Genomic DNA, 23,017 nt, shown 5'->3' on the forward strand with positions numbered 1-23,017 from the left:
GCCAAAAAAATTCAGAGGAGGAAGAAATTATTTCTAAGTGGGAATGTCTGGAAAGAAATCAGGAAAGATTTCCTAGAGGGGGTGGCAGTTGGCAGCCCTGCAGAATATTATGAGAGATTTGGGCATAGTGTGAAGGACACAATCATAGTTATTGCCAACTCTCACTTTCTCTAAGGCAACTATTTTATTTCTGCTGCAACACACATGAGGAATATGACACATTCCTCGAGTAACAATGGCTCATTAAAACTGATCCTCAAAGGGAGAATAAGTAATAAGTGGGATACCATCACAGAATTGGATAAATGTTGTCTGGTAAAAATCTCTCCAAGTGCTTCGCTGTCTTTGCTACTTCTTCTAGGAATCTCTGTTCTCAAGAGGACACCTGTTCAATTTCTAGCAAGCTTCTCCAGATTCCTACAGTCTTCACACAATGCTAGTCTTAGACACAGATCAAAATAATAAAATCTCTTTTCTTCTTAGTCAGCTGAGAATTTCTCAAAGAGAAAATGAATGGCATCAAAAGAATAAAATAAACCAAGAACTTATAGACATTAAAAAAGCAGATATTATTTTTTCATAATAGAAATTCTAATTCTAAGAAGGAATAAATGGTGATGGAAGACTTGACTCAGAGTGGTGAACACACAATAAAATACAGAAATGATAAATTATAAAATTGTACACCTGAAACTCAAATAATTTTATCAATGTCACCCCAATAAATTCAATTTAAAAAAGAAAAGAAAGAGAGAAGTTCTAATCCTAAAATACAACTCACCATGCAAGCTCTTCCCATAATTATATCCATTGTAAATCCTGACTATAATAATGTCCTCCCCTCCAAATAGAGTTTATTTGTTTACAAAGTGAAGAGGTATAAATGGCAAGAGCAACATTTTTGTCAGGGTATACTATCCACAGCTGGAAATACATAGCACAAAGCTGTTTTTCCAAATACATTTAAGAAAAAGAACCAACACAGTGGTTACTTTGAGATACCAATTTAATTTGTTCTGTAACCGAGCTCATAAGTCAGTCAACTCATATATCAAACAAATTTTTCTCATTTGAAATAACTGAAATAGATTTAATCCGTTCCAGCCCTGTGAAACATCCCCAAACCATCCTAAAATATGAAAAAAGACATGTTTTTAATTAAGAAACACACATGAATATTTTACCAATGCATAACAAAATATATGAAATAAAAGAAAAAAGTATTATTTAGTACTGTATTCTTACCTTAGAGACAGACAAGTGCGGCTAACAAAGGTGAATGGTAGAGGAGGAAGGAGAGAGGGAGGGAGGAAGGGATGCAGGCACTGTAGACATGTAAACTAAAACTGCATTTTCTTTACCTTAAAAAAACTAAAACTGCACTTTCTTTACTTAAAATGAAACCACAAAAACTTAATTGTAAAAAAATGCACTTTCTTAACTTTAAACTTAACCTAAGCTTAACATTACGTATTTTTCATTTAAACATCACCTGTTTCTGCCTTTTTGGCTGCACTTTCGGCACTTTCACTTGCAGAAGACTTTTGAATAAAAATCTATCCAAAGCGGTTTGCTTTTGCCTGCCTTTTAAAATGTTACGGAAATGTGACAAACAAGTGTCATTAAAAAGTGTTGAAGCGGTCCTGGCCGGTTGGCTCAGCGGTAGAGCGTCAGCCTGGCGTGCGGGGGACCAGGGTTCGATTCCCGGCCAGGGCACATAGGAGAAGCGCCCATTTGCTTCTTCACCCCCACCACTCCTTCCTCTTTGTCTCTCTCTTCCCCTCCTGCAGCCAAGGCTCCATTGGAGCAAAGATGACCCAGGCGCTGGGGATGGCTCCTTGGCCTCTGCCCCAGGTGCTAGAGTGGCTCTGGTCAGAGCGACGCCCCCTGGTGGGCAGAGCATCGCCCCCTGGTGGGCGTGCCGGGTGGATCCCAGTCGGGCGCATGCGGGAGTCTGTCTGACTGTCTCTCCCCGTTTCCAGCTTCAGAAAAAAAAAAAAAAAAAAGTGTTGAAGCAGGACCAGTTGAAATTTTTTCTGGGTGTTTCTTTTCAATGAAACTTGAAAGCTTCTCCAACATTGCCAGCATGTCTTTAATTTCACTTGTAGAAATCAATTCCTCCGACTCTACCTCCTCCTCACTACTAATCTCTTGCAGAAGCTCTGTATGTTGCATCTTCAGTAGCTCCTTCAACTCCTCAGTTGAGAGTTCCTCTTCATGTTCCTCAACGAGTTCATTTACGTCACTCTCATCTACCTCCAGACCCATCGACTTTCTGAGGGACACAATCCCCTCCAACGCTTCTACCTCAGTCTCGGTCTCTGGTTTGAATCCTTTGAAGTTCCTGTCTGCAACATCAGCCATAACTTTTTCCATGCCGAGTTCAAGGTTCTTCTTGTAACCTCTTGCCATGCCAAGTCAATAATGCGTAAACATATCCCGATGTTGTAGTAATCTTTCCAAAACTCTCAAAGGGTTAGAATTGTATTCTCAGTCACATCAAAGCAGCGGCAGAACAAATGCTTTGTGTAAAGCTTTTTAAAGTTGGAAATGACCTGCTGATCCATAGGTTGCAAGACTGAAGTCGTGTTGGGTGGGAGGTAGAGGACTTTCACAAATTTGAACTCATCGAGAATATCATCTTCAAGATCAGGTGGGTGGGCTGGAGCATTTTCAAGGATTAGTAATACTTTCATTGGGAGTTTATTTTCTTGAAGATATTTCTTCACTGCAGGACCAAAGACAAGATTTACCCATTCAATAAAAAACTGCGGCGTAATCCATGCCCTAGCATTGGCGCGCCACATAACCTGCTGTTTTTCTTTAAGAATCTTGTGAGTCTTCAAGGCTCGAGGATTTTCGGAATGATACACTAGCAGTGGTTTTACTTTACAGTCACCACTAGCATTTGCACACAATGCAAGGATCAGACGGTCCTTCATAGGTTTATGGCCTGGCAGCTTATTCTCCTCTGCAGTGATGAAAGTCCTCTGGGGCATTTTTTTCCAAAACAATCCTGTTTTGTCACAGTTGAACACATGTTGGGGGATGTAGCCTTCCTTTGCAATAAACGCAGCAAAACGTGCAATGTACTCCTCAGCTGCCTTAATGTCAGCACTTGCAGCTTCACCATGCCTCACCATCTAGTGGATGACAGATCTCTTGAAATTTTCAAGCCAACTGTGACTTGCCTTAAAAGTATCTTCAGCTGCCTCTTTTGAGGTTGATGGTTCTTTCTTGTTCAAGTAGCTGTAAATAATATGTGCCTTGTCGCATATTACACTCTCTGTCACTGTATCTCCTGTCAGCTCTTTTTATCTTTCACCCACACCAGCAGAAGCTTCTCCATTTTTTCATGGATATTTGTCCTTAATTGGGACAGAACTGTAGTTCCTTTTGCTGGATTTGCGCTTTTGATGGCATCCTTTTGTTTAAGAATGGTACAGGCCCTGGCCGGTTGGCTCAGTGGTAGAGCATCGGCCTGGCGTGCAGAAGTCCTGGGTTCGATTCCCGGCCAGGGCACACAGGAGAAGCGCCCATTTGCTTCTCCACCCCTCCCCTCTCCTTCCTCTCTGTCTCTCTCTTCCCCTCCCTCAGCCGAGGCTCCATTGGAGCAAAGATGGCCCGGGCGCTGGGGATAGCTCCTTGGCCTCTGCCCCAGGCACTAGAGTGGCTCTGGTCGCAACAGAGCGACGCCCCGGAGGGGCAGAGCATCGCCCCCTGGTGGGCATGCTGGGTGGATCCCGGTCAGGCGCATGCGGGAGTCTGTCTGACTGTCTCTCCCTGTTTCCAGCTTCAGAAAAATACAAAAAAAAAAAAAAAAAAAAGAAAATAAAAGAATGGTACAAACTGTAGATGTATTGCGGTCGTACAGCCTTGCCAGTTCAATACTTGTACAGCATGCTGATATTTTTCTATTATTTCTTGCTTTATTTCTATTGACATCATTCTCTTCTTCTTCTCACCACTGTCCTTTACACTCACTTTCTTCAGCCCCATGATAGCCCACAAAAAAGGTTAGTAAAAAATGCAAAAATGATGCAAGAATGAGTACAGTGCATGAGATTCGACTTGATTCAGCGGGTAACATATGAGAAAGAATGAGATGCTGGTGGTGTGCTGCCGATACTAGACCTGTGCGCCAATGCGCCAACTAGCTGCAGCTTCCCGAATCACACTACTCGTATCTTGGAATTTTGCTTGGATCTCGAACAAAGATACAGACCGAGTCGCAGCTCATATCTTAAAAAAAGTATGTTGGTCTGCTCATATCTCAAGGTACCACTGTACTATCATAGAAGACATTATTTAACATGGAAATAGAATTGGCTGAAGCTGAAAGAAAAAGACCAGTTTCACAGGCTACTGTAATAATCTAAACATAAAGTAACGAGAATACAAACTACAGTAAAAACAGTAAGAACAACAAAGGAATATACAGGAAAGATATTTTACAGGTTGGACCCAACAATTGAAGTGAAGAAAACATGGAAGGAAAGAGAGAAATAGTCAAACATGACAAGTTTTGAGGCTTGGGTGAAGATAGTGCTGTTTATTGCCCTATTAGTTACTAGATCATTTTCAAAGATGTTTTGTGTAGAGATTCAAGAGGAATGCTTTTCTATTAAGTGCAACTGGGCTGTGTAAAGGAGGAAATGAAGGTAAATTATGGAGGAACCAACTCTGTTGAGAAGAACAAAGAAAGTATTAAGGTCTCTTTCTCAATCTTTGATAATCTTGGTTCTACTTTTTAATGTATTTGTGTAAACAACAAGAAAAACCCCCTTCCATCCCTCACACATACACATGAATGTACAAAAAATTCTTATTGCAAAACTGGAACCATACTAATCATATTGGTATAATTTATTTTTTTCTTTAATAATATAGTTTAACAATTTATCCATCCTATAGAGTCTTACTTCCTTGAAAAAACATGGGTATACAGTATGTATGTACTGTAAACTATTTAACCACTGTATATATTCACTTAAGTAGATGGGATTTTTTTTGTTGTGGGTTCATTGTTTTTCAAATTCTATTTATTTATAATTTGTTATCAATAATACTGCAAATGAACTTCCTAAAATGTGAGTTTTTTTATGCCTTCCAAGATTTCTATAGGCTAGATTCCTTGAAGTGGTGCTAATGAGAAATGGGCATGTGCATTTTAAATTTTGATTAATACATAACTGCAAAGTGCCCTCCAGAAAGACTGAGGCAAGTACTATCTTTCACTTTACTAAGCCATCAATTATCAGAATGAAAAAGAATATCCAAATGCCTTCCATTTGTTTCCCTAATACACTAACCTGTAATCCTTATCATTCATGTCCAAAGTGAATTTCAACCTAAAACCTGTAACATGTAATTAACATCAAAAGAAGAAAATAAGAAAAACATCAAAAGAAGAAAATATATGTTTTTTAAAAGAGCTAATTGGTGTTCTTCTAGATACTAGATCAACACGTTCTTAATGAAAAGTGGTACTCATCAACACGTGCAGAAAACCATGAGGTTATTTTTGGTATTTGTAATAACTGAGGGTTGCAACTGGCAAAGTGGGATACTAAACCACTGAGCAGTCCAGTATAATGTCTTGCCCAAAATGCCAACAGCACTTATCCACCTCTGGTTGGGAAATATGGAAGTAGGTAACTGAGGTGGGATACACATAAAATAACAGCTTTGTGAATTATTTGCAATAGTATATGTTTCTTTTCCTTTACCTCCTTACCTAAGGTAAAGTTTCAAGTTTCTAAATAGCCTGATTCTGATTGACTACTTCTGAAATTCTCTGCTTAAATTTTTTATTATTGTGGCTCATAGGTACAGACAGTTCCTCTTTTTTGCTGTCCAAGATTTAATGTTCATGTTTTACAGTGGCTATGCTATTTTGGATGCAGCCTTGGACACCGAAAAGAAACTAAAACCAGAATTTACAGATTATTTTCTAAAATATGTCCAAAGTTCTTCAGTCACTTTTGAAGTAATATTTTTAATACCTTTCTATTTCTTAAATCATAATTTCCTTCTGATTCTAATACTATGTTCATTATTTAGTACCTGGGCAATAACTGTATTATACAGAAGGTCATCTTAATAAATCTTGGAATAAAAAATGTTGGCATTAACACTAGAAAATTTAAAAGCAAATCTCAATGAAGACTGGTTTTTAATTTAGAAAACTTATATAGGACATAGCCCGAAGAAGGCCAAAAACAAATAAAACCTAAACACCCATAATATATAAAATGTGGTTCTCTTATTCCATAGGCAGAGAACTATCATCTACAAATTTAATTCAGACATACTTGATTTTTCTTTTTTAGGTAAAAGACAGTCAGCAAAGTTAAAATACTTTAAAGCTTTTTCTTTTATTTTTTTCATATCTAAATTGTCAGCATTACTAATCTTGAGGTTTAAGGCTATTTTTAAGTAAAGTATGGGAGAATGCTACGCACATCGTGGAAAAGCTGGACAAAGGATGGATTCATGCCATAGGCTGGGTAGTGTAAGATTTTATCACACTACTCAGAACAGTGTGCAATTTAAAACTTTTAAATTGTTTATTTCTGAAATTTTCTATATAATATTTTAGGACCGGGGTTGATTGCGGGTAACTGAAACCACAGAAAGCAAAACCACGGATAAGGAAAGAAAGGGTTTCTGTTTATTAATAGTTTAATGAAATGCCTGTGCACAAATATTGTAGCACTATCTGATTTACGAACAGTCCTTTTCTTATCTCCACTGAATCTCATAAACAATCCCAAGTGGTATGTGTAAGAGCAGACATAATTGACTGATACCCTGTATTTAAGGATTCCAGAATTTAATCTAATATACTCTGTTCTGTATTCAAATTCTTAAGTAACTTGTTCATTCTTAGACATCTTGGGTTATCTATGATACATCTTTTATTAAGTTTATTCCTCCTTTCTTAAAAAAATGTTCCCCTAAGGATAAGGATGTCAGAGAACTTAAAAAAACTTGAGTAGTAAACTTGAGATCAATTATTAACACTACTGAAAGAAAGTAGCCTAGAGGAATGATTTTTCATAATCTAAGTAGCCTAAAAATCACCGAGCTAATAACAGTAATTAACAGAGGACAATATTGAAGTAAACTGCCTCAACACTCATCTACATGTCTATTTTTTCCTTGTTTGTATGCATTCTTTCAGCTCAAACATTTAGAGAGCACCTAACATGCCAAAAACTGTACTTAATGTTGAATTTAAATGAGATGAACAAGACACAGTATTATCACAGCCCCCCCACCCTGACCTATCAAGGATTCCCAAGCTAGGGAAATCCAACATGAAAAAAGTGGAAGAATAGAAGGGAACAAGAAATACTGCCTAAACGAGATTAAAAAGTCAACACAGAAAACATGGAATTATGTGGGAATTTGAAGATTGAATAGGAAGTTGCAAGGTGCCCTGCCAAATATAGGGAAAATATAATAGTAGTCCAAGGAAAAGGAGTAAGTCATGCAATGCAAATAAGATTTGTATGGATTCCCACTAAAGGTTCATAGCTAAGACTAATGAATCAGTCTCACAACCAAATTTATTCACTTAAAAAAACTAAGGATATACCAGGTGCCTGGCACTTGCATAATACTCAAATATGTTTACAGTGATTGGCAAACTCATTAGTCAACAAAGCCAAATATCAACAGTACAATGATTGAAATTTCTTTTGAGAGCCAAATGTTTTAAACTATATAGGTAGGGATATTATTATTAACTTAATTATGATGGAGTACCCTTTGTGGAAGAGCCACACTCAAGGGGCCAAAGATCCGCCTGCATGTGGCTCACGAACAGCAGTTTGCCAACCAAGGAATAGGAATAAAGCAATAAACATAATATTAAGTTCCTGACCTCAGGAAGCTTAGAGTCTAACTGAATTAAGGGAGAGCATGCATTCATTTTAATTATGGCAACTTTGAAATGCTTATAGGCTTTCCCTCTCTTATCTCCTCGGTGAGTCACATTCTTTTTAAGCATCATTTGTAAAGTGGGAATAATAGTATATGTATACTTCAAAGGATTGTGGTGAGGATTAAATAACAGAAAATATTCAAAACAGTGAGCTCAATAAATATGTATTAACCATTACTGCCATTACTATTATAATTGCTAAGAAGTCAACTAAAGGTGTTAGCAAAGAATTTTTCTGTTTTCTAAATTTCAAAGAAGGAACAGAAAGGACTACTTTCTATTCATTCCTTCTAGATTCCATAACAAAATATGAGAAAAATAATGTTACTAAGCAACTAAGACATTAAGTACCACAAGTCTGTCATCATGTCCCCCCAAAAAGGGTACTAAAAGCTACACCTGATTGGCCCTGGCCAGTGGGCTCAGCAGTAGAGTGTCAGCCTGACGTGTGGAAGTCCCAGGTTTGATTCCCAGTCAGGGCACACAGGAGAAGCGCCCATCTGCTTCTCCACCCTCCCTCCTCTCCTTCCTTTCTATCTCTCTCTTCCCTTCCCGCAGCCAAAACTCCATTGAAGAGAAGTTGGCCTGCATGCTGAGGTCAGCTCCACGGCCTCTGCCTCAGGCACTAGAACGACTCTGGCTGCAAGGAACAACACCCCAGATGGGCAGAGCATCGCCCCCTGGTGGGCATGACGGGTGGATCCCAGTCAAGCGCAGGCGGGAGTCTGTCTGACTGCCTCCTTGCTTCTAACCGGAAAATGCAAAAAAAAAAAAAAAAACCCCAACGACCAAAAAACCCACAAAACTACACCTGATCTATCGGCAAAGTCTCTGATGATACAATCTAAAATTGATTTTACTTAAGTACTACCAGGATTTTAAACTGTGTACATGTGTACTTAAGTAATATTTGCCCTGGCCAGTGGCTCAGCAGTAGAGTGTTGGCCCAGTGTGTGGAAGTCCTGGGTTCGATTCCTAGTCAGGGCACACAGGAGAAGCACCACCTGCTTCTCCACCACTCTGCCCTTCTCTTTCTCTCCCCTCCCCCTACCTCAGCCATGACTTGAATGGTTCAAGCAAGTTGTCCCCCCAGGATGGCTCCATGACCTTGCCTCCAGTGCTGAAGTGGCTTGGTTGCCAAGCAACGGGGCATCATCCCATAGAGGGTTTGCCTGGTGGATGCCTGTTGGGGCACATATGGGAGTCTGTCTCTCTGCCTCCTGACCTCCCACTTAAAAAAAAAAAAAAAGCAGAAAAGCCTTAATTCACTTTGGGCCTAAATTATAAAAAAATTAAAATTAAAAATAAGAAGTTGATATACACTGGAAAGGATGCTCTAAAGGGCATGAAAAAAGAGACTTGCAGTTATTGACAAAGACAAAAAGAAAAAAGATACATTAAAATGAAAAAATAAATAATCATAGAAATGGTGACTCAGGCTTCAAATTGAAAGTTAGTTCAGAAAATCAGGAGCCAAACATGTCTCTGACCCAAGATTTAGAAAACAATCTTTTGGAGATAGTCTATTATCGGTTATTTTAAACTTATTAAAAAATTCATTTTTTTTTAAGTGAGAGGAGGGGAGATAGACTACCACATGCACCCTGACCAAGATCTACCCGGCCACCCCCAGCTGGGGCTGATGCTTGAATCAACTGAGCTTTCCTCAGTGTCTGATATTTAAAAATTCATTTTTAAAAGGGCACAATACCATCAAAGTGCTGAATGATTTAAGCTACATCTCTTCCCAAAATTCTACTGTTCAAAGCTCAATAAATCAAACTCGATATAAATGTCTTCACTGAATGAGAGATTCCCCAAGAAAAGTATAACACAAAGGAAACAAATTATATAAAACTTTCATAGAGGGTAATTGAAAAAGAAATACAATACATATTAATTTTTAAGTACATACAAGGCAATTATATTGCACTTTTTTTTTTTAATGCTGGTAAGAGCTAAGGTAAAACATTAGTCTTCAACAAAGAGAACAGAACTTAACAGTTATTTTATTCTCAACTTTTACCCATCCTCTCTTTAAGTTATAACTTCTTGTCCTAAAATTATTCAAGGAGCTCTCCCAGGACTCCCTCTTTTACTGAGTCTATTACCTTTTGGACCCAAAGCTTGACTCCATAGTTTCAAGAGTTTCAAGAGCCAACTTTCCAAAGCAAGGACACCAAAGGAATGTTTGAAACCACGACAACTGAGTAATATAGCAATTTAAAAAATGGGCAAATACTAAATTTGATTTCCAAAAGTAAAGACTTGAGACTTTTTGAAGTAAAATAAAAATTCTGCTTTAAATCTTATTTAACACTTATTTATAGTTTAAGGATCCAAGGAGTAATGAATAATATCAATCTGGGTGTAAGCTCTTCAAAGGGATTGGAGAAGCAGTATTAGCAAAGCAATTAAGAGTTCAAGACCAAATTTAAGAATGAAAAAACTTGGGTTCAAATTCTCCTTCCTTCTTTTTCAAGCTGTATAACCTTGACTTCTTAAGTTTCAATTTCCTCACCTGTGACATGCAAATGCAATCTACTCCCACAATATTTTTTTCTTAGTAAATATAACAGATAACATGTATAAAAAACTTTTGATAAATGTTAGTTTTAAAAGGGGGGGCAGGAAGAATTCCCCTACTTATTTTTATATCTATTATAATACCTGAAGATTAGTGGTAAGGACAACATTAATGAGAAGGGAAGCTAAAATTTATTAAATAAGTACATTTTAGGGTACTTTTGCACTTATTTAATCCTTGACGATCAACAGAACACATCAAAAGCCAACTAAAGTATACTCCTTCGTTTTCCTAATTGCTAGTGGGACTGGCTCAATTCCAGGTGCAATTCTGACTTAGATATAAAACACAGGCTTAATGACTAATAATTCATTATCACTGTTTCCTCCTTTGTTCTTAATCAGCAGATATAGCTATTTAAATCATAATTTTGTCTTTATTATCAAAATTCAAGTTATTAATTTTGCCTCTATTCCCTCTTACCCGCCTTCTTGTTATTTTTTTATCCCCTTCTGGACAACTCACTTTTCAAATGGACTACTGAAAATCAGTTATTGAACAGTGGAAAATGAAGACTTTAGAAATTACTAATAGAATTTATGTTGCATCCATATACACACATTGTTAGCATAGGCATTTATTTATTCCTGCAACAAATATTTGAAATGACCTTTACCATAGGTAATGCACATTGCTTTATGTACTAAACCACAATTCCTCAATTTTTTTGTGTGTGTATTTTTCTGAAGCTGGAAACGGGGAGAGACAGTCAGACAGACTCCCACATGCGCCCGACCAGGATCCACCCAGCATGCCCACCAGGGGTGACGCTCTGCCCACCAGGGGGCGATGCTCTGCCCCTCCGGGGCATCGCTCTGCCGAGACCAGAGCCACTCTAGCGCCTGGGGCAGAGGCCAAGGAGCCATCCCCAGCGCCCGGGCCATCTTTGCTCCAATGGAGCCTTGGCTGTGGGAGGGGAAGACAGAGACAGAGAGGAAGGAGAGGGGGAGGGGTGGAGAAGCAGATGGGCGCTTCTCCTATGTGCCCTGGCCAGGAATCGAACCCGGGTCCCCTGCACACCTGGCCGACGCTCTACTGCTGAGCCAACCGGCCAGGGCCCTCAATTTTTAATCGAACGCTACAGCCAGATAGCATACATGAAAAGTTTGCCATAATGTGACAACTTTTCTTCTGAGTTGTCTAATCTTCTCATATGTGCACAAGTTTTTTTAAGGCACAAAATATTGGACAAATAGGAAAAATTCCATCTTATAACTATTGTTGGCAGGTAGTATTTGGAAAGCTGGAGAAAGGCAGAATGAACCTTACTGAAGAACAAACATAAATTATCTCTAGGGAAAAAAAAAAAAGAGTATGACTTAAACCAGGGTTAGTCAACCTTTTTATACCTACCGCCCACTTTTGTATCTCTGTTAGTAGTAAAATTCTCTAACCACCCACTGGTTCCACAGTAATGGTGATTTATAAAGTAGGGAAGTAAAACTTATAAAGCAGAGTCACAGCAAGTTAAAGCATATAATAATTACTTACCAATTAGTACTTTACTTACAATTTAGTACCTTATGTTGGATTTTCGCTGTTTGGCAGAATAAATCTTTATAAAACAACTTACCATAGTTAAATCTTTTTATTTATACTTTGGTTGCTCTGCTACTGCCCACCATGAAAGCTGGAACGCCCACTAGTGGGCAGTAGGGACCAGGTTGTCTACCACTCACTTAAACTAATAAAGGAGTTCAACAAGATTGCAGGATACAAGATCAATATTTAAAAAATCAACTGTACTTCCATACACTAGCAATGAACAATCTGAAGATAAAATTAAAACATTTTTATTTTCAATAGCATCAAAAAGAATAAAATGCTTAGGAACAAATTTAACAAAAGAAGTACAACACTTGTACTCTGAAAACTACAAGATATTTTCAGTGAAAAGAAATTAAGGCCCAAAAAATAAAATAACATCCCATGCTCATGGATTAGAAGACCTAAAATGGCAATATTCCCCAAATTAATCTATAGATTAAACATAATCCCTATTAAAATTATAGCTGTCTATTTTGAAGAAATGGTAAAATGACCCTAAAGTTCACATGAAAATGCAAGATCCAGAATACCAAAACAATCTTGAAAAAGATTAAGTTGGAAGACTCACACTTCCCATTTTTAAAACTTACTACAAAACAAGACTGGAACTGGCTTAAGGTCAAACACATAGATAGATGGAATAAAATTGAGAGTCCAGAAATAAACTCTTATATTTACATTCAAATGACTTTTTTTTTTTTTTTTTTTAATTGATTTGAGAGAAAAGGGTGCGGGGGAAGGTAGGGAGAGGAGCAGGAAGCATCAACTCATAGTAGTTGCTTCTCGTATGTGTCTTGACAGGGCAAACCCAGGATTTTGAACCAGTGGCCTCAGCATTCCAGGCTGACGCTTCATCCACTGTGCTACCACAGGTCAGGCTACATTCAATCGATTTTTAAGAGTTGCCAAGACAATTTCAAGAAACAGTGATGACACAACTGCATAGTTACATGTAGAAGGATGAAGCTGAATCCCTACCTCAAATCATATATAAAAAATTAACCTGAAATGGATCAAAGACTTAAATATAAGATCTAAACCCAGACATAGGGTATAAATAAATCATCATGACCTTGGATTGGGCAATGGTTTCTTAAACATGACATCAAAAGCACAAGCAACCCAAGGGGGAGAAAAGACAAATCAAATATTATCAAAATGAAAAGTTCTGTGCCTCAAAAGACACTATCAAGAAGATAAAAAAACTCACAGAATGGGAGAACCATATATCTGGTAAGGAACCTGTATTCAGAATATACTAAAAACTTACATTTTTTCCAAAGATATATACATGACCAATAAATACAGTACATGCAAAGATGCTCAGTATCACAGTTGTTAGGAAAATGCAAATCAAAGCAATAATGAGATACTGGACACCCACTAGGATAACTATACTCTGATGACAACATGTACTGGTGAGGATGGAGAGAAACTGTATATCTCAAAAGTTATAAATAAAAATGTAAAAATCATGTAGCCTCTTTGGAAAACAGTTTGGCAGTTCCTTGAAGAGTTAAACATAAGCATAGGACTTAGAAATTGCACTCTCATGGATCGACTTGGAGGAACTGAAAACATATGCCAACACTGAAACTTGTGCACAAATGTTCATAGCAGCATTATACACAATAGCCAAAAGGTGAAAACAATCCAATTATCTATCAACTGGCAAAAGTTAGATGCAATGTGGTATATCCATACAATGTTTTATCATTTGGCCATAAAAAGGAATGAAGTATTGATACATGTTGTGACTGAAGCCAGATATAAAAAGTCCACATTGTAAAATTCTACTTATATGAATAAAACAAAAATCCATAGCAACAGAAGGTGGATTAGTGATTGCCAAGGGCAGGGTGAAAGAAGAATGGTGGGGAGGGAAGAAAGGAGCCTGGGGTTTCTTTTTGGGGGTGATGAAAATGTTCTGGAACTAGACAGTGAAGGTGGTCACACAACTTTGTGAATATACTAAAAACCACGGAATTTTACCATTTACATTCCAAAAGAATGAATTTTATGGTTTGTGAAAATGTGAGGTATTTTCCAAACCTTTTCAATGTAATTCAGATAAGCCACATACCCTGCCCTCAAAGAGCTTACACTCTGGGGAGATAATACAAATAATGTGAAAATGAAACAAAATAAACCATAGCTTGATATACAATAAGAAAATGTATCAGCATATAACTTATATAACTAATTCCTATACACAGGAAGAGATCACATGAATTGGTGCAGGAACAAAGTATGTATTGTAAGTTTTAAAAAAAAGCGCCCTGGCTGGTTGGCTCAGTGGGAGAGCGTCGGCCTGGCATGCAGGAGTCCTGGGTTTGATTCCCGGCCAGGGCACACAAGAGAAGCGCCCATCTGCTTCTCCACCCCTCCCCCTCTCCTTCCTCTTTGTCTCTCTCTTCCCCTCTCGAAGCTAAGGCTCCATGGAACAAAGTTGGCCCAGGCGCTGAGGATGGCCCCATGGCCTCTGCCTCAGGCGCTAGAATGGCTCTGGTCGCAACAGAGCAACACCCCAGATGAGCAGAGCATCGCCCCCTGGTGGGCATGCCGGGTGGATCCCAGTCAGGCGCATGTGGGAGTCTGTCTGACTGCCTCCCCATTTCCAGCTTCAGAAAAATACAAAAAAAAAAAAAAAGGTGAATCTGATATGCTCACCTTCCCTCCAACACCACCAACCGCACGTAAATCTTGACAGAAAGTAATTAAGATTTGGACAGATGGAGAAAAATGTTTTTATTAAAAAGTATAAAACAGGAAAATATAAAATGAGTTATAAAATACAGTGGATATATTTGTATATATAGTATGTGTGTATGATTGTGTGTGTGCTGTCATACATTAACAGTACAGTATAACACTTTTGGATGAATAATTTTGAATATTATAGATGATTTAAATCAAGCTCCTTGTATAAACAGAGTTATTTGGGATACTCTATTTGATCTGTGTTATATAGCCAAGTTGTGAAGAAATACTTAAGAGTTCAATACCAGATGAAGTTGAGCTGATTTGATTGCTTTTTCTTTACTTTTTATAAAATATCTTTCTTTGTAATAATTCATTATAAATGTCACTAATTAAAAGATTTTAATTTAGAGATATACTTGAAAAGGATATTTTTTCATCACATCACAATTAGAAAGGTAGCTGTCAACTAATATGAGGACTTAAACCTAAGTACCCAGCACACTTCTAAGCATTTTACATGTATTCAAAATATACAAAATAATGCAATGACTTTGGAGTAAACTTTGTATTTTATTTTATTTTTATGTGAGAAGCAGGGAGATAGATTTCCTTCTGCAAGCACCTGGGCTAGGACTGCACCCAGCACCCCGATGCTCAGACCAACCAAGTTATCCTCTGTGCCCGGGATCAACACTTGAACCAACTGAGCCACTGGCTGAGAGAAGGGAATAGGGAGAGAAGAGGGAGAGAAGAAAGAGAGGAAAAAGAAGGGTACAAGAAGCAAATGGTTGCTTCTTATGTGTGCCCTGACCGGGAGAGAGCTGGGATGTCCGCACGCCGGGCTAGCGCTCCATCCATTGAGACAACTGGCTAGGGCTGGAGTAAACTTTTTAAACATCAAATCACACTTAGAAATAGATCTGTCAGTTCCTAAATTTTTAATTTATTTTAAGTACTATTGCAAATTGGTACTTAATTATTTTACTTCAATTTTCTCAATTATTTTTGTCAAATTCATTTATAGTATCTGCTACTCTTCTTTCTACAATTCATCTGTCCTCTCCAGTAGTATCCAGTAACTACCCTACATTCTTCATAAATGAACACATCTCTCCATTTTATTGCCATTTTTAATTCTAATTTACTAGTAAGTCCCCTCACAGTGGTGTCCCTGTGCCTTTATGCCTCACAGATGTTTTTTAAAATAGAGGAATTTTTAGGCAGCATGTAAAATTCAGAAAAGAAGTTGAAAAAAAAGTCTGAGCATCGAATGCCTAGACTTCATTACTGAGCACATAGCAATCATTCAATTAACTCTTGTGGGATGATTAAAAAGCCTAACCAACTAGCTAAAACAAAAACTTATAAACTGAGCTTACACCTCCAGCAAAGGATTAGACTTTGAAAAAAATTCCTTAGTTGATTATATTTGCTTAGATGTACTTATCCTAGGAAAGCACTAATCTTCATTTTAAAATTATGACACCTGATCAGTTAGTTTGATCCCTTTATAATTTCAGGCACGCAATACTTTGAAAAAGCTATTGCCATTTTAAATTTAATATTCTAAAAGTAAATATTTATATCACACTATCTGACATCAAACTATATTACAAAGCTAGCGTAATCAAAACAGCATGGAACTGGCATAAAAATGTACACATAGATCATGGAATAGAGAATCCAGAAATAAACCCATGCCCACCAGGTCAATTAATATATGCCAAAGGAGGCAAGAACATACAGTGGGGTAAAGACAGTCGACTCAATAAATAATGTTGGGAAAACTGGACAGATACATGCAAAAAAATGAAACTAGACCACCTTCTTCCACCATATGCAAAGCATGAACTTAAAGATGTACTAAAGATTTAAATATAAGACTCAAAACCATAAACCTCCTAGAAAAACTTGTGTAGTAAAATCTGACATTTCTTATAGCAATATTTTTTCTGACATATCTCCTCAGACAAGGAAAACAAAAGAAAAATAATCAAGTTTTTACACATCCAAGAATACCATCAACTAAACAACAACAACAAAAAAAACAACACCCCACTGAATAGAAGAACATATTTGTTAATAATACATCTGATAAGGGGTTAATATCCAAAATATATAAAGAACTCATACCACTCAACACCAAAAAAACAAACAATCCAATTAAAAAGTGAGCAAAAACCTAAACAGACATTTCTCCATACAGGATTTAGAGATGGCCAATAGATATATGAAAACATACTTAAGACCACTAATCATCAGTTATGCAAATTAAAACCACAAAGAGATATCACCTCATACTAGACAGAATGGTTAGCATCAATAAGTCAACAAACAAGTTTTGACAGGGATGTGGTGAAAAGGGAACCCTGTTGGTGGAAATGTGAACTGGAGCAGCCACTATGCTGCACTATGGAAATCAGTAGGGCCTGGCTTGTGGTGGCACAATGGGTAGAGCATTGACCTAGAAAGCTGAGGTCGCAGGTTCAAAACCCTGGGCTTGCCTGGTCAAGTCACATACAACAAGCACACAATGAACAACTAAAGTGAAGCAACTATGAGTTGATACTTCTCACTCCACCCCCTTCTCCTCACTCTGTAAAATCAATAAATAAAAATCTTTAAAAAAAAAAAAAAAACCAGTAGGGAGTTCCTCAAAAAATTAAAAATGGAACTGTCCTATGACCCAGCAATTCCACTTCTGGGGATATTACACAAAGAAACCTAAAGCAGTAATTTGAAACAATACATGCACCCCTATATTCATTGCAGCAGCATTATTTATAATAGCCAAGCTAGCGAAGCAACACAAGTGCACATCGATAGATGAGTGAATAAAAAAGAAGCCCTGGCCAGTTGGCTCAGCAGTAGAGTGTCGGCCTGGCGTGTGGAAGTCCCAGGTCTGATTCTCGGTCAGGGCATACAGGAGAGACAACCATCTGCTTCTCCACCCCTTGACCTTTTTTCTCTCTTTCTCTCTCTTCCCCACATGCAGCCATGCTTGATTTGAGCAAGTTGGCCCTGCGTGCTGAGGATGGCTCCACAACCTCGCCTCAGGCACTGAAATATACTGCTCACAAAATTAGGAGATATTTCAAAATGAATATGAAGCGATAATATATCCCCTAATTTTTGTGAGCAGTATAGTTCGGTTGCTGAGCAACAGCCCCAGATGGGCAGAGCATGGCCCTGTGGGGGGCTTGCCATGTGGATCCCAGATGGGGTGCATGCATGACTCTGTCTCCCTGCTTCCCAGCCTCTAAGTAAAAAGGGAAAAAAAGAGGTGTGGTACATATATACAATGGAATATTACTAAGCCATAAAAAAGAATAAAATCTTACCATTTGCAACAACGTGGATTGACCTACAGGATATTATGCTAAGTGAAATAAGTCAGTCAGAGAAAAGTAAGTATCATGATTTCACTTATGTGTGGAGTCTAAAGAAAAATATAATAAGCAAAATAGAAACAGACTCAGATACAGAGAAAAGCCTGATGACTGACGGAGGGAAGGGGACAAGGGACTGATTGGAAAAGGTAAAGGGATTGAGAAGTACAAATTGGTAGCTAAAATATAGTCACAAGCATGTAAAGTACAGCATAGGGAATATAGTCAATAATAGTGTAATAACTTTGTATGGTGCCAGACGGGTACTTGAAATACCAGAGGGATCACTTTGTAAAGTAAATGATTGTCTAACCATTATGCACTACATCTGAAACGAATACAAAATAATACTGAATGTAAACTGTAAATGAAAAATAAAAATTTAAAAATTAAAGTTAAAAGTAGATCTTTATTTTGTAAAGATAATCCCTCATGAGCAAAGTAACACAGTTCTCACTAAAAGATCATATTATGTTTATGAATTCCATATAAAACCAACTAAAGAAGTAGTCTTTAGACTGTTAGATAAACAAAAGCACTAGTAAGGCCCTAGGAAGAGCCTTGTACAATAGAAAATGTCATACAAGAACATTTACTTTGTTATTCTAAAATCCGTAGTGATATTGTCAATAAGCTGAAAAACACAGCCTCAGAAAAAATAGTATTATCTTCTGGTAATTCAAATCAAGTAAGATTTTTTAAAAAATACATAGTATCTACTTTTAACCCCGATTTAAGACTGTTTTGAGAGATCAAAGTCAGCCTTGAAAGTAATTTTCAAGTAACCATTAGTACTTACAACAATTTGACCAAACCACTAAATTTTTCAATATCCACTCTGTACAAAACGTGAAAGGTAATACCGTTTTTGGTAGAATGCATTCTTAATTCATAGGCAGCCAAGAGTGATTTAACTTGCATTGGTGTAAAAATTTATATGCTAATTCTAATTTGTATGCTTAATATCAAAACTATAGTAATAAACGGAGTATTATCTTGGACATTCTTAGTTGAGGTAATAAAGAAACCCTAGGATTTCAACATGGTTTTCAAGTTAAATTTTACATAGCCTTTTAAAATCTCAACATAGATTTATAAATATCTTTATGAAAATAATCCTCTAATAGACTAATTAATTCATAATTATATGCTTTGTCAAAGAAAAGCCTGATGTCTTCTGAGCTCTGAAAACCTCAAGTATTTAAAACTCCCATATCTACTGTACACCTGAATGTCCCACAGGTCAGTTAAACTCATCATATCTAAAACTGTATAATATAACCTCCTTCACTTCTTCCACATCCCCACTGTTCAATTTTTATGACCTTCTCCTCCTTTATTTCCAATCTTAACGAATGGAACTTCCACACTCCAAGGCCCACAGGTATGAAACCTGAGAATCAAGGAGGCATCCTTGACTCTTTTCATTCTTCATTATGCAACCTACCTGCAGGTAAAAACACCAAAGTGTATCCAGGCTAATTCCTTACCATGTTATGACCTTCCTCCTACACATTCACACTGTTTTCACTGAGGATCTCATCAATGTCCAAATGGCCTCCCTAGTGTCCTTTTTTCTACCTACCATCATTACTAATTTATTTCTTGGCTCCCCAATGCCTTTAAAGTAAAATGCAGACTGCTTAAAGGCATATATATTCCTCTGTAATTTGAACTCTGTCCTTCTCTAGCTTTTTGGTGTATTCCTTTTCCAGCCCTAAACATCTGCAGTTTCTATTATCGAATTGTTGCCCCAAGCTGCCAAGTGTAATAGTGGCCTACAATACTTAGTTTATATACTATCTCGAGTCTAAATTAGGTGATTTCCAGTACACCTACTGCACCCTCTTTGTTAATCTGGATAATGAAACATGATTTTTATTTGTCTGTATTAGACTGTAAGAGCCTTGAAGGCAAGGTCTGCGTCTTTTGTTTCGTCACTTCTAATGTCTTACGGGTCCTGAGAAATAGAAAACACTCGATGTTTGATGAACAGAAGACTGAATATGAGATCATGGCCATGCCCACATCATGCTAGATGTTTCATATTCCAAGTATTAAGACTAAGTGATAGCATCTATGTAAAAATTGATGTTTCTTACACACCACTTTTTTTTCTTGCAGACTGAATATCCCTTAACTAGTATCACTAGGAACTACTCCCTTCTTTCATTTATCAAAATGCAATTTACTACATGAAGGAAGACATAAATAAAAAGATTATGAAAAGATAAAACTATTTGAAATACATATTAAGAGCCATAAAAATGTTCAAATCTTGTGATTCAACTTGCACATATAGGATTCTCCTCAAAGTGAATAAAGCCCCCAAAGGGTTTTCTCTGTATATAAAGATGTTCCACTGCCACATTTTTGCGCGCGCGCACACACACACACACACACACACACACAAAGTGAAAGTAAATAAAACGTCCAACAGTAGAATTACTGAAAAAAATTATGGTTCACCACTGACAAAATATTAGGTAACATTTTAAATTATGAAAACACTCTATAGGAAATTAGGGAAATCTTTACACTACAACCTTAAGAGAAAACAAGACAATATAAGTATAATTATACCATAAATATAGTATATATAACCATAATTACATTCATATTAATATTTTCACTAAAAACCTAATAAGAAAAATATTAAATATGAGATTATAGATATTTTTCCTATTTTTCAAATAGCATAGTTTTTCCACATTCTATCACTGAAAAAAAAGTCTTTCATGTTCTTAAAAAGTTTTAGGTTCTAAATTACATCATTTAGCCTTATTAAATTAACATACCAGAAAATTATAGATAGTTTTCAAGAAAACTAAGAGAATAGAGACTTGCTAAACTATGAAATTTTATTTAAAAAAAAACACTGAAATTTTGGTGGCTGTCTTCTAGTTGAAAACATCAGAATCAATAAAACCATTATAATCAGTAGAGGTGGCAACATGGCTCAACAGCTAGGTAAAACATTAGAGATTCAGATAGTTCATCCCAAGACTTGTAAATTTTAAGTCATTTTAAACTCTAGTTCTTAGGCTCCCTAATCTGAATACCGAGGACATGCAATAGCACTATGACATACAATACACACCTCGAACAATCAGAAAAGAATGAAGAACTATGTAATACCTCTCTCCCTTTCCCACCAATACCTCCCAACTCCTAATATGCATAACAGGTTACTTTAGCCCTGGATCCTACAAATCAGTCAAGCCCAGAGGTAATACCTAAAAACAGAAGTAAAGCTGGAATGGGACTAAAACAGGAGAAAGAATTCAAAACACTTCTGCATACAGACCTTTCTCTTATCCAGCTAAGCACACCTAATTGTCCACACACAAATTAACTAAATCACACCATTTGCTTTAAATGCTATCTTACCTTTTCTGGGCTTCATGTTTTCTTTCGTCTATTATACATGATCAGTATTTAGCAAGCCATATCCCATTTTTTTGTCACTCCAATTAGCCCTATATCCCAGGACTTAATACAAATTTATTCAGTAACTGTTTGCGAGTCCTTAGGATTAAACCCCTTTTCTCAAAACCATGGTAATTAGCACCAGAGCAAAATATAGCACCTATTATTTCATTAGTTATAAACTCTAGACACAGTGAAGAAAATATTTACTGTTTTTCATGATGCCTTCCCCTCCAAAAATATTCAGGTTATTTAAACTAGTAACTCTAAGTAGACCCCTGTGTTCAAACTTGGGAATAAATAAGATTAACTTTGTATTCTGAGGAAAAGATAATGTAATGTTATATAAAGCCATAAGCAATAACTTCCAATTTTACAAACAAGTAATAGTTACATCTGGCTCTTGCGTTAAAAAATTATGTATACCGAGCAACTGAATGGTATCATACTCCATTGCATTTGTTTCTTTAGTTTTTTGTTATCTGCAAGAAAAGTGAAAATGTTGTTGAGATGAACTTATTTCCACAGAATAGAAAAGTCAATGAAAAAACCCTTCCTTTACCTTCCCCTTGCTACATTCCTCTTTTCTTCTCAACTCAGACTCTGCTCTTGAACACATAAGCACAGTACTGAAATGAATGCGCACATCCATGAAACGCAGTACCCTAAAGTAAGGTATGGAAAGATAAAGGCTGAGTTCAAACTGTTCTAGCTGATATACTAGGCAGTAAGTCAGAAGCTCTAGATTTTAGATATAATGGAAATGTGTACAGAAGACAGTCACATTTAGATTTTAAAGTATGAATGTTACTGAAGATTACACTTTAATTTTAAATATTAGAGCTCAAGAGTGTGTGTGTGTGTATCCCATAGTATCCTAACATTAATTACCTCTAAATTTTTCTTCAAATGCTAGAAATTATTTCATGTGATAAATTTTATGTACATGACCATTTTCAGAATCAAATCAGAGGAGTGATGGATTCAAATGATATTCAGGGAGGTGTTGGAAGTATAGTGAAGGAAAAGATCAAGTAATATAACCAAGTTTCTAGTTTAGGCAACTAAGCTGATGGTGGAAACATTAACCTACTTCACATAGTTATAATAATAGTTTTCTTTCTTTTAAGGTGGACAGCATTAAGAGTAGGGAAGAAATAAAGGATGAGTTTAGATTTATATACTTTTGAATCTATAGTATTCATGGAACATCAGGAGGTGTCTGGTAGACAGACAGTTGGATCTAAGAAGAGAAATATATTCTGGAGATAGATTTATGAGTCATCAGTATACAAGTAGTAAGCAGATAAAAAGTCATGATGAATAAACGAGATGAATAGGAAGAAAGAACGGAAAGAAGGTTGAAAAACCACTTTGAGAATGCCAATATTTAAGGGGCGGGCAAAGAGA

General features: G+C 36.9%; 2 protein-coding genes across 4 annotated transcripts in view; one reads left to right on the forward strand and one right to left on the reverse strand.

Annotated features, from left to right (window-relative positions):
• NIPBL (NIPBL cohesin loading factor) overlaps positions 1-23,017 on the reverse strand; it is a 213,541-nt gene that overhangs the window by 179,370 nt on the left and 11,154 nt on the right. The window lies entirely within an intron of this gene.
• Positions 4,047-23,017, forward strand: part of LOC136388148 (uncharacterized) — a 35,164-nt gene continuing 16,193 nt past the window's right edge. Inside the window, exon 1 of the mRNA XM_066360127.1 lies at positions 4,047-4,083. Coding sequence (XP_066216224.1) covers positions 4,047-4,083 — 37 coding nt within the window. The remainder of the gene's footprint in view (positions 4,084-23,017) is intronic.

Source organism: Saccopteryx leptura, chromosome 1, assembly GCF_036850995.1.
Source record: "Saccopteryx leptura isolate mSacLep1 chromosome 1, mSacLep1_pri_phased_curated, whole genome shotgun sequence".
Classification (NCBI taxonomy): Eukaryota; Metazoa; Chordata; class Mammalia; order Chiroptera; family Emballonuridae; genus Saccopteryx; species Saccopteryx leptura.